Source organism: Pogona vitticeps, chromosome 8 (assembly GCF_051106095.1).
Source record: "Pogona vitticeps strain Pit_001003342236 chromosome 8, PviZW2.1, whole genome shotgun sequence".
NCBI lineage: Eukaryota > Metazoa > Chordata > Lepidosauria > Squamata > Agamidae > Pogona > Pogona vitticeps.
Genome location: NC_135790.1, coordinates 2844178 through 2856092, shown reverse-complemented (window position 1 = coordinate 2856092; position 11915 = coordinate 2844178). Strand labels below are relative to the sequence as shown.

Genomic DNA, 11915 nt, shown 5'->3' with positions numbered 1-11915 from the left:
CTTTCTCCCAGAACCAGGACGTGGCATCTCCGGTGTGTTCTACGACAATTGCTTCGTTCTGTAGCAGCTTGGGGCATAATAACAAATATTATGCTTCATCCAAGCTTAAAAATGTTTTCTTTGGACTACATGTCCCAGAATCCCCCACTCACTACTTGGGAGGCTACTTTATGGTCTGTGAGGGGAAGGGAAGGAAACCTCTAAGAGCTCATATCCCTCTGTATCCTTCCTGGTTTCTTACAAAGAGTGGATAAGGAGCCCCGTGGCAGAGTGGTTAAACTGCAGTCCTGCAGCTAAAACTGTGCTCACAACCTGGGTTCAATCCTAAGCAGCTGGCTCGAGGTTCACTCAGCTTTCCATCCTTCCAAGGTCAGTAAATTGAGTACCCAGTTTGTTGGTGGAGGGAGGCAATGTGTAGCCTGCAAAATTAAAAAAATGTAAACTGCTTTATGGACTATGGGGTGGCATATACGCAGCACACTTTTCTTTTGCCCTGGGTTCAAATCCCTGGGCAGAGTTAAAGCTCAGTTTGGTAATTTTGGGGCCATCACCTTTAAGCCTTACTTCCTCTATGGGGTGAATATTAGGGTTAAGAAAGGAATTGCTTTCTCGTTGCAACATCCTGATTTCCATTGTGAGGGGGGGAGGCACATAGATTTGAAACCCACACGGTTTGTAAATAAGCAAGTAAAACAGAACCATTCGCACTCAGGTGGTGAAAAGGATGTTTATGATGGAATTCTTTCCTTTTTATTTCAACCACAACTGGTGACAAAATCAGCGAACAAGCTCCTGTGTAGGATTCAAAATGAAGATGGAAGAGAAATTAGTAAGACCGAGGAGGTGACATCAATGGGTCAAGCTGCAAAGAAGCGACCAGCTTTAACAATAATATTATGCTCTTCCAAGCAGTGGCGCAGTGGAGCCGAAACTCACAGGGTGCTCGGGGCATCGGAATACCAGGGACTATGACACCCTTTGGGCTGTCGTGCTCTGGCTCAATTTAGCTCCAATGACTAGAACAGGACTTTACTTCAGGTGGTCCCTGTTGTAATCCAGAATTGTTGAGGACTGTGTGGTTGTGAAAGGTCATTAAGAGCCGTTAACTTCGTAAAAGACCTGCTCCCCATGTGTTGGTACAGACCAATCCGGCTCCCTGCATTTGTGGCCTCTGCTTTTGGGAAGGGAGGTTGACTAAAGGGATTTTTCTGATGGGCACTTGCCCTCCCAAATGTAGGACTGTGCCACTGCTTAGAAGAGCTCGTAGTAATGCCCCTTGTGGAGTCTGACCCTTCCCAGTCCAGGCTCTTGCCCAAACACACAACAGAGAAGCCCCTCCTGGCCATCCATGTCTTCCTTTCAGAGTGGAAGCAGCCAGCCGAATATCCGTCTTGGAGAGAAAACGGTTTTCTCTGCTGAACCTGGAAGCATCCGGACCCCTTTCCCCCAGCACAGTCTACAGGCTAGCTCAGTCCGGCTTCGCTCCCGCTGTCCTCCTCAAGCTGTGCCGAATCCTTCTCCGTTTCCTCTTTCTCCACAAAGTTGAGGATGCGCCGATTCGCTTGGATCAAGTATTGCTGCTGGCGGAAGTAGACTTTCAGTGCTCCCTTGATGGCGACAAAGGCAATTCCACCCTGCCAGGAAAACAAAAATAAAGAAGGAAGTTATAAGATTAGAAACCTTTTTTGGAGGTGTGTGTGTGGGGGTCTGTATGTTTGTTTTGTTTGTTTGAATTCTGGGAGTCATCGTTCAAAAAAACTAAAACAAGCATATTAAAAAACATGTCGTCTTTTCAAAAACAAAATCTCTCATGGTTCCCTTTTCACTCCTGCCTCCTTCGATAATTTCTTATGATGTCTGGAACATAGCAACTAAAAACGATACAAGGCATTTGTAAACCCAGAAAGCAAGCATGGCAACAGATGCCACGGGAGGATGCAATAAGGTGCATACAAAACAAGCAAGAGGTCCAATTATTTTCCAAATGCAAACACTGCATTGTAATGGGGTGGGGGGACTGTTCTCCGTCATCCCAGAGTGCAGGACACATAATAATGGGCTCAAGCTGCAGGAAGCCAGATTTCAACTGAATATCACGAAAAAACTTCCTAACTGTTCGAGCAGGACGACAAAGGAACCCATGACCTTAGGAGGGGGGGAGCGCTCGAATGCTGGAGACCTTCAAGAGAAAATGGGACAACCAATTTGTTGGACACCTCTTGATTTGGATTCCTGTCTTGAGCAGGGGGTTGGACTCAATGGCCTTAGAGGCTTCTTCCAAATCCATCATCCTATGATTCTATAATATTGCACTTGCTTTTTCAAAGTAAACCCAGTTCCCTTGAAATCCTGATCTACTCTCTAGCGGGGAGGGCATGATCCACTGGTCCAGAATCGCCATCGTACGGCAAGCAGACAGATAGACATGCTCTGCCACGCAACTCAACTACCGTTCTCCCAGAGGCGCCGCTGGGAAGACTGTTGAGCCATGTCATGGCACGATGGCAGAGAAGCTGCCTCCACCCCCTATTGATCCCCCGGAGTTTGGCTGAGCTGCGTCCTCTCTCAAGCTTCTCACTCACCAGGACGGTGCGCTGCAGGCTGGAATTCACTCTGCGGAACATGACCCTGCCCACGAGGTTGGCGATGGAGGGGAAGACCAAGGCCCCGCAAAGGGTGCGCGAGATGGAGAGGTGGTCGCTCGGGTAGCGCGACTCCGGCAGCGGGACGTGCAGACCTGGGCGGCTGACCCCTGGGAGGAGGAGGAAGCAGAAGGAGAGGGGAAAACCCCAAGGGCAGGGATGAAGGGGAAGGGGGTACTGAATCCGGCCTCCTGGGAATCTCCGCTCTCATGGATAGACGGTGGCTAGTCCTTAGGGTTGCAAAGGTCCCTCTGAAGCTAAGGAACCGATGCCAGGGAAAAGCTCAGAGGCAGGATCAGAGAGAGGTTCAGGAGCCTGAACACAAAGTCCCTTTTATACTGAAACACTTTTATCCCTTTTGACAGATACCAGGTGGGCCACCAGCACTGCAAAACTGATGCTATACAGTAAGTGCAGAACTGTTGTTGGTCTTGTTTCGTGTCCACCGAGTCCCGCGACCCCAGGGATTGGGGTCTTGCAAACTCCACCCTGGGGTTTCCATCTCGCACAGAAGAGGCAAAATGAGCGACGTTGCGCGAATCTCCTGCTTTCCAGTCCCCAGCCAAGGACTCTGCAGGTCACCGCCTTCTGCTTCTCCTGCATAAAGGGCAAGGTGCCCTTCCGGGTGATGCTCGGCCATAATGCCCTTCGGCCCTAGGCAGCATCGGCAAGGGTGCGGCATCGTGGGAGGTGCAGTCTGGCAGCCTCTGGGGGCCCGCATGCTTCTCCCCCCAACCTCCCCCAAAAATGGTACGTGCCCACGTGCAGAGACAAACACCCAAGCATGGTGTCCCAAAGCTGGCTTCCTCTGCCAATGTCCAGACAGTGAGAGACAAGCTTCATGGCAGCCTCTTTGCTTCCATCAGAGGTCACAGAGGTTTCTTCCTTGGATTACAGCTCCCAGAATCCCCCACTCAGGACTGTTTCCAAGCTCTGGCTTCCACGCCCATCTGCCCAGCACAAATGCCCAGGCAAAGCAAAGCAGGCAGAAAGAGAGAGAGAGAGAAAGGGAGAGAGGCTCACCAGGGACCAAGGTCTGCAGCGCCTGCAGCTTGCTGGAGTATTTCCGCCAGACACGGAGCACGTAATCTTCCCACCGGATCATCTTGCCCAGGACCAGCATGACGGGGATGGTGGGAAGCCCCATGAGCAGGAAAAGCGGGTCTGCCCTCTCCATGATGTCCAAGCCTTTCTTATGGCCAACGACCTGCAAAAAAAGAAAAAAGGTTAAGGTCGTGGAATCCCATGATGCAGGGGAGAGAGCTGGGGAAGGGGTGCAAAAGGAAGGCTGGAGGTGTTAAGATCAATGGGGGAGGCCTTTCTCTTGGTCACACCCATTTGGTGGGGACACTAGAGAGGGTCTTCTCCGTGGCTGCTCCCAGACTGTGGAACTCCCTCCCACTGGAGGCCAACGCCATGCCCTGAGGAGCGATAAAGAGGAAGAGAAAACACACCACCTGCCTGGCTCAGTGGAAGGCCCTCTGCAGCGTTTCCTGCCCCTGAGCCCCTTCCACCTTCTTCAGGGGATGGCTCCCCCATGCATAAAAAAGGGAACTTTATCCTCCCTGCACTGTAAAAGCCAGCAGTTGCAGGAGGAGGTGGAGCCCCCCCCCAAGGCATCATGGCTTCCCCCAGGAAGTATGACCAACCGCAAGGTAGGTTGGCCAGAATATGCAAGCAAGCGTCTGTGGTAGAGCAGCTAGGGTGTTGCTTGGGAGGGGCAGAGGACTGGGGAAACCAGCTAGGGACGCGCCGCTAGAAGGTCCCAAGAGCCGGATAACACTGGTTGGTCTTGGAAGGTGCCGGAAGCCCCTCTTCATGGCCAGAAGCCCCTCCAAGGCTTAGCTCGCGGGCTGAAGACCCAGGGCGCTGTCCGAGGTCCTGACTCCTGTTTTGAGGGATCTTCCTGGATTGAAGGCTTGGCCTGATTTAATCTGACCTGGCTTTGCTTCTGACCACCTGCCAGCAAGACTCTCCTACTGCTTCCCCTGGAAGTCCAAGCCTTAGTAGAAAAAGATAGAATGGGAAAGGTAAGATTCCTCCAGCTTTGTGGCTGAGCGGCAATTTCTAACCCATCGTTCTCCTTGAAACCTTCCTCCAGATCTCTCTCACACAGTGGCCAGTTCTTGCTGTAAGCCTTCCCTCCTTCTCTGTGGTTAAAAACCAACCGACTCGGCCCTATTAGCATCAGCCCAGTGTTGGTCTGGAAGCCCCACGGCTTTGCAGAAACATTTCTGTGGAATGTAAGACTCGGAACCCTCCATCCAGGAGTGACTGCTGGCCTGAGGATTTTATTTCATTTCATTTCACTCCTACCTTTGTCTCATGTATTACAGGGACCCAAGACCATTTGCAAAAGGGTTTAAAAAAACCCCAGATATAACTAAAAAGACATTAAATTAGAATAATACAAAAGCTCAGCTAAACATACCATCCTATTAAAACAACCACTGAATGAAGTTACTCGAGGATTGTTTAAAGACACATCATGCAACTAAATGGAAGAGAGTACCACGTACGCCATTAAAGCCCCTGCCCAAGCTGCCCAATCAGAGTCCAAAATCTTTTTTGAAGACAAAGGCCCTCGTCTGCCAGCGGAAGGACAGTTGGCAGGGTGCCAAAAGAACATCTTGTGGAAAGGAGTTCCACAGTCCGGAAACAGCCACTGCAAATACCCGTCCAGAGTTGTAGCCCAGAAAAGGTAACTTTTCCAAGCTCTGGGAAACTTAACCCAATGAAAACGTTGCCATTCAACCCTTTTAACCCCCCCCCCCCAGATAAAACCAATGTTGTTACCAATTGCAAATAAGCTCTGCAACCCCCATGAAGCTTTAGGTCCTCTGATCTGAGTGCAGACCCTCTGGGTGGTCAAGGGCATCCTTTGCCCTGCTCCCCCCCCAATCTCCCACACAGCTGTTACCTGCATTACAGTCACAGCGCCATAGGTGACCGCAGACCAGTACAGGGTCCCCACCACAATCCCAGCCGCAGCAAAAGGGCTGACTTTGGACAGAACCCGGTCCACCTGCTGCAGGAAATACACCAAAGGTCCTAGAAAAAGGAAAGAAGGCCAATAAATAGGAGAAGAATCCACGGAAGGCTGCAGGAATTGCTGGCAGCTTGGCTCTTAACAATCCCCCAGCTCTGTGACCTGGCCAGGCTCTTGGATCGGGGGGGGGGGGGGAGAGAGAATGGGGAGATACCTGACCCTGAAATGCACCCCATCATCCTAGACCTCTATTATCACCCTCTGGAAACAGGAGGCAATGAGTCCAGGCTGAAGTCCAAACTAGAAGGCGAAACCAGTGTGTCACTGGCTGAGCAAATCCTCCCATCTCCAAACCCTATACTGAAGGAAGAAGCATGGAGCACTAGGTATTCTGGATCAGGCCCTCCTAAAGCTCCAAGAACTAAAGGGGCAGCTATAAAATGGCTCCAGTTGCTGGCTGGATGTTACTAGCCCAACGTCTCCTTGCACTTGGCTGCGTCAGACACCCCAGCTGCCCCCAAACATGGCATCAGACAGCTTCCCAGCTGCCCCCACATCCCCTGCCTTGGACCCAGGCCTTTGCTGGACCTCAGTGGACAGATCCAGTACCTCGCCAGTATGACTGGGAGTTTGCCCAACGTGACCTGATCAGAAGCTGGGAACATCTGGGCCGGCTGTGTTACTTACCCAGATTGGGGAAGATGATGTGATACTCCGTGCCACACTGAGGGCAGCTCACACTGCCTGTGCTGTTGCCTTTTTGCTTCTCGTCGAGCCAACGCTGGAGGCAGGCCTGGTGGATCCACTTGGTGGAGCCCTTGCAACGGCAGGGGCAGACCCACTCCGCCGACCGGTCATCGCTCTCGGTGGCGAAGCAGACCCAGCAGTGCCTGGGAGGGGTAAGGCGAAACAGGTGGAGGGAGAGGGGGGAAAAATAACCAACCGACCCAACTACCCAACCAACCAACCAACGACCCAACCAACCAACCAATGACCCAACCAACAACCCAATGACCCAGCCAGCCAACCAATGACCCAACCAACAACCCAACGACCCAACCAACCAACCAATGACCCAACCAACCAACCAATGACCCAACCAACCAACTGACCCAACCAACCAATGACCCAACCAATGACCCAACCAACCAATGACCCAACGGCCCAACCAACCAATGACCCAACGGCCCAACCAACCAACCAATGACCCAACCAACCAACGACCCAACCAACCAACCAACGACCCAACGGCCCAACCAGCCAATCAATGACCCAACCAACCAACTGACCCAACCAACCAATGACCCAACCAATGGCCCAACCAACCAATGACCCAACAGTCCAACCAACCAACCAATGACCCAACCAACCAACCAACGACCCAACCAACCAACCCTACAGGTTGTCATGATAAAGCATGGAAAAAGAGAAGTATGGGTACTGCCTTGAATTAGGCAAGAAAAGGCGGGCTAGGTATTTAAATAAAATAAGAGCAGAAAGAAAGATGCAGCTACTGTTTGCCCACAAATCACGAGGAGAGCGGACCAAGCTTCTATGACTATGCATGAATAACGGGAGAGCTATATGAAAGGCCATGAGAGCCTCGTCACAGTCCAAGAGGAAAGGCAGATGAATGGAAAACGGGGGAGTGACTAAGCCCAGGATCTGTCATTACTTTATTCATTTCAAAAGCCCTGAAAGGAAGAAAACAGGGCTGCAAATAACATGCTGCAAAACCTCTGTGAGTTTCACAGCTCCCACGAAAGGCAAGGAGCACATGTCGCTTTTTGCCTTGTTAATAACAACTGCCTGCCACCAAGTCAATTCTTACTTATAGTGACCCTTTCCAGGGTTTTCCAGGTGGAGAGTACTCAAAAGTGGTTTACCCTCCCCTTCTGCGGTCACTTTAGGACTGAGCAGCTTGCCCAAGGCTCCACAGGCTGGCTCCACTTGCAGGAGGCACCGAGGGGAATGAAACTCCCAACCAGACCCATAAACGGCTGAGCTACCTAGCCAGCTTACCTCGCTATGTTGTTAAAGATAAGCACCTCTCCTGGAAATTACCTGGATGGGACCCTGTAGCTTCTGATGGTTCTCTTGGACAGTTTGTTTGTTTGTTTGCTTGTTTGGAGATGTTTTGCATACTATCGGGAAAGATTACCTTCAGGATTAGCTGGCTGAGTCAGGCTGGGAAGCCCTGTTTTGCAGTCTGTTGGGTAACTTTGCACCCCAGTAAAGCAGGAGAGTGGAGTCACTGGCCTCCAGAGGTTTTGAAAATAAAATACATTGAAGCTCTAGCCAGCTTGGCCCAGTGGAAAGGGATTCTGGGATGCCAATCCTGCATTTAAGGAAAGCCTCCAGCTCTTAACAGCTACAAGGTCCTGGATTTAATGATGACGCAAAGATCCATCAGATTCCTGGGAGGAAGACCTACATCCAAGACCAGGGAATCTCTAAAGCTTCCTTTCAGGATAGGAGAAAAAGGGTGCCGCTCAACAACAGAGCAATCATCTTCCGTTGTTGCTGCAAATGAGCGTCAACCACATCGAACTAGGACCAACGGTCTAGCTCAGTAGAAGGCAATTTGCTGTGGGTGTGGACTAGCCATTCCAAGGTGGAGTGGGAGTCGGAAAGAATTAATCTTTCCCAAGTCCTGTTATTGTCAGTGTTGCCCGTTCTGGAAAATCCAGGTACCATGTGCTGAAATATGCCTGAAGCAAAGGTGTAATTCAGATATGGTGTGGGCACACCCAGAATGTTTCAGTTATACCACATGTAGCATGAGTGTTTGAAGTACTGTATTTCACATACAACATTTCCAGCACACCTAAAAAGGAGGCCAGTTTTATAGTCCTGTGTTGCACATGGGCTTCAGATGCTGAAAGAGAGGGAGGGAAAAAAGCCAACCTGCCATAATCATATGAGTTAACTTTTTAAACTGGAGAGTTTTCCCATTTAATATGCTCAAGAGAGTGTTCTCTCTCTCTCTCTCTCATTAACAGTGCAATCTTATTTTATTTATTAGTTGCTACACTTTCCTCTGTTTCTCCAGTGGCAGGCATGACTCTCCTTCCTTCCCTTTTACCTTCAAAACACCCCTGCAAGGTAGGTCACACTGAGAGAGAACAAGGTTCAGGGCTCACTGGAGACTTGAATCAGGGCCTCCCAAGTCCAACACGCCAGCCGCTATGTCTCACTGGATCTCAGTTGTACATATTAATACTCAGAAGAGTTCGTTCGAAGGGGCTTCCTTCTTGCCAAGCACCTTAACAACCAACAAATTTTGCTGGGTATAAACTTTAGTATAGCTGGACTGCACCCACTTCCTCGCCTGACAGCTTCTACCTAAGTGTGTAAAGCTGGCTTCCTTAATTTTGTGCCCTCTCCAGAGGCAGAGAACACAACCCCTGCCCTTCTTGTGTCTATACTAATGTTTTTTTTTCCAGCACTGAGAAAGGCCCATTTTGATTTTTAAAAAGCCCAGAGTTTTAACATCACTGAGATTTAATATTTGACTGTTTTTTTGCTGAATCCTAGGTTTTTTTTTAAACCACTCTTACTCATCATTTTATTCATTTGCTTGGCTTTGTTTATTTCATTGCAAACTGTTTACAAAGTCAGCTCCTGGGAAGTGACACCAAGAACCTTTCGGGGTGGCAAAATAACATCATTTTGATGCTTGTTGAAAGTGGGAGAGGGAGGGAAGCCGAGCTGTCTGGGGTGCCCAAGTCTTGATGATTATTCGTGACCACTGCAATTTAAAGGGTTTCTTCCCACAGGGCGGGGTTTCAGACCTACCAAACCGGTTTGATTAGAGGGGAAAGTATGTAAGGCAATACCTGGCCGCTGTAGACATACGGATCTCTCCTGCAAAGGACCTGCCTTTCCTTGAGAAATAAAGGATCTTTAAGGCACCCCATGAATGTACAAAAAAGGTTGTTTCTACACTCTGTTTGCAGCTTTCAACTCCTAATGTCTTTGAAACCACCCCAGCCTGTCCTTGCAACCATTCAATCATCCACCTCTACAAGGGAAAACCAAACAAGAAGGTCGAATAGGGAGATACCGATTTGTGTGTAAACACAGATGCACAAACAAATACAATGTTTTATAAGGTGTGTCTATACATACCATACCCACACAGGCAGACCTGTACCTATTTGCAAGGTATACATAATATACTGTAAATGGATACCCCTTGTGGGATAGAGTAACAGACTAGGACTTAGCGAGGCTTGGGTTCCAATCTCTTCTCGGGCATGGGAAGCTCAGTGGGGGAGAGGAACAGGTAAAACCACTCCGTAAAGTCCCCACTCTTGAAAGCCCTATTTGGGCACCTCCTAAGTTCCGGCTTGGCGGCACATGACAATACAGTATACACACAGATACACACATCTGTGCAGACCTATAGGCATATTTTAAACCCGCACACTTTTCCCAGGTCCCCTGGACGCGGAAGGGGGCTTCCCAGCTCTGTGGCTTAGTGGTTACAGCCTCGGGCTGGGGCTTGCGAGACCCACCTTCTCGCCTCGACTCAGCCCCGAAACTCTCGGGGGGGGGGTGACCCCTCTCCTGGCCCCGCCGGGGGTCTCCCCTCCACCTGACCTGCCTCTCAGAGGTGGGTTTCGGGGGGGGGGGAGAATCAGCTGTAGAGGAGGAAGCCCCCTCCGCCGCGGAAAAGGAAGACGGGCGGAAAGGCGCGAGGTCCGTCGCCCGAACCCACGTTCCCACGTGCGCAAAAGAGCCCCCCCCCCGACCCCCGTACCTCTCCGCGGCGTCTTCTCCGGCCGCCTCGGCCGCCGCCATCCCTGCCAGGGCCGCCACGACGCGGGATCCGCCACCCCGAGAGTCCCGCTCAGCGGCCGCGCTCCGGCATCCTGCGGGTTTTCCCCCCCAAACCCCAAGGAACGTGTGAACGCGCCGGGATTCCGGACCGGGCGCCACGAAAGCGAAGGCGACCTTCCTGCTCAGCGGCCGGGCGAAGCTACGCAGGAAGAAAGGCCCTCCCAAGGCAGGGCGGGCGGGATCCGGCACGGGGCTTGCTTCCGGGTGCCTGACCCGCGCCTCGTGGGAACCCCCGCGCTCACGGGCCGGGAGCGAGTCCCGGGTCCTGGTCCGCCCGCGGGTCACGCGCTCCACTTCCCCGCTCCTGAAGGGGGTGCAAAGAGGGGGGGGGGGTGGAAACACGCGGGTGGCTCGCGGGGGTTGGCCGGACTCGAACTCGCATCGTCGGCCCTCCCTGGGGAAAGGTGGCGAAGGCTGGCGGGGGGGGGGGGAAGTCGCAGTCCCGGGAACGTCCGGAGGGCCGCACCCGGACATCCCTTGGAACCCTCGGCCCACGGAGCCTTCCCCCCCCCCCGCACCCGCTCTCTGCTCTCCCGGAGAGAAAATCGGGACGGGTCCCTGCCCCGAAGAGCTTGCCCAACCAAGGGGGGGGAGGGAATCCCTGAAAGCCAGGAACATCTGGAGGGCCTGAATTCCAGATGTTCTCGAGATTCATTTTCGGGTCCAGGGCACATATTGCAAGCCAGGGCCCGTTTCCGTTCGGGGTCCCTGGTGCAGAGGGGCTGGGGGCACAGAAATCTTTAGGGATCCTGCCCACCAGGACCCCAGGGTTGGGATCCAGCATCCGTGTTGTAGCCCCGCTTTCCTTCAATAACCTTAAGTCCTCCTCCTCAGCCCGCTCTTCTGGGAGATTACTCGGGCGGAGCAAGGACTTACTGGCCAAAATCCTGTTGCTTAAGAGTAGCAAAGCACGCAAGAGGGCAGGAGGCGTTGACCCCCCCCCCCACCGGTTCAAGGCACGCACAGTACTCGAGTGACATTTCCTCTGCGGAGCAACAGGATTTGGGCACCCGCAAAGCCTTTGAATCCGCCCTAATGGGCTTCTTTCCTAATTTTTAGGCAGGGGTGGAGAGTCCCTGGACATGGCAGCAGCAGGGACTGACAGGAACCTCGAGTTAAAACTTCTAAGGGGCCAAAGTTTGCCCCCCCCCCGAAAGGCTACCCTCAAGTTTGTTGCAAATAATCATTTCCTCTCTGCTACTTCTACTTTATTTCATGGGAGGACCTGCGGAAGAGATTGTTCTCCGTTCTCAGCAGCATGACGAATTGCACTCCTCTGCTTTAACGCGCACCGCTTTCCCAACGCTGACACGTAACGTGTGAATGGAGAACCTTGAGCCACCAGTTTCTCATAGACAGTGCCATTCACAACCCTGACTCAGTCATACACCCGTAGCACCAAGCGTCGTTGTTCTGACCGAGACTTTTTTCCCAAAGCC

General features: G+C 51.9%; 1 protein-coding gene across 1 annotated transcript; it reads right to left on the bottom strand.

Annotated features, from left to right (window-relative positions):
- Positions 1–708: 708 nt before the first annotated feature.
- On the bottom strand, positions 709–10965 carry LOC110072140 (E3 ubiquitin-protein ligase MARCHF5). The gene is made up of 6 exons (XM_020780224.3): positions 10397–10965; positions 6319–6521; positions 5563–5693; positions 3666–3849; positions 2583–2752; positions 709–1634 (listed from the first exon to the last, which is right to left on the bottom strand). Exons 1-6 carry the CDS (start codon positions 10948–10950, stop codon positions 1464–1466), a joined length of 1413 nt encoding a protein of 470 aa, XP_020635883.2. The 5' UTR covers positions 10951–10965; the 3' UTR covers positions 709–1463.
- Between the last annotated feature and the right edge of the window lie 950 nt (positions 10966–11915).

Excerpts from the sequence above, each read along its gene's own strand:
- LOC110072140 (XM_020780224.3), bottom strand. The coding sequence starts at position 10,950 with ATGTCCGGGTGCGGCCCTCCGGACGTTCCCGGGACTGCGACTTCCCCC. Across the intron at positions 5,694-6,318 it reads CATCATCTTCCCCAATCTGG|GACCTTTGGTGTATTTCCTG; the intron begins GTAAGTAACACA and ends TCCTTTTTCTAG. Across the intron at positions 1,635-2,582 it reads GCCTGCAGCGCACCGTCCTG|GGTGGAATTGCCTTTGTCGC; the intron begins GTGAGTGAGAAG and ends TTTTCCTGGCAG.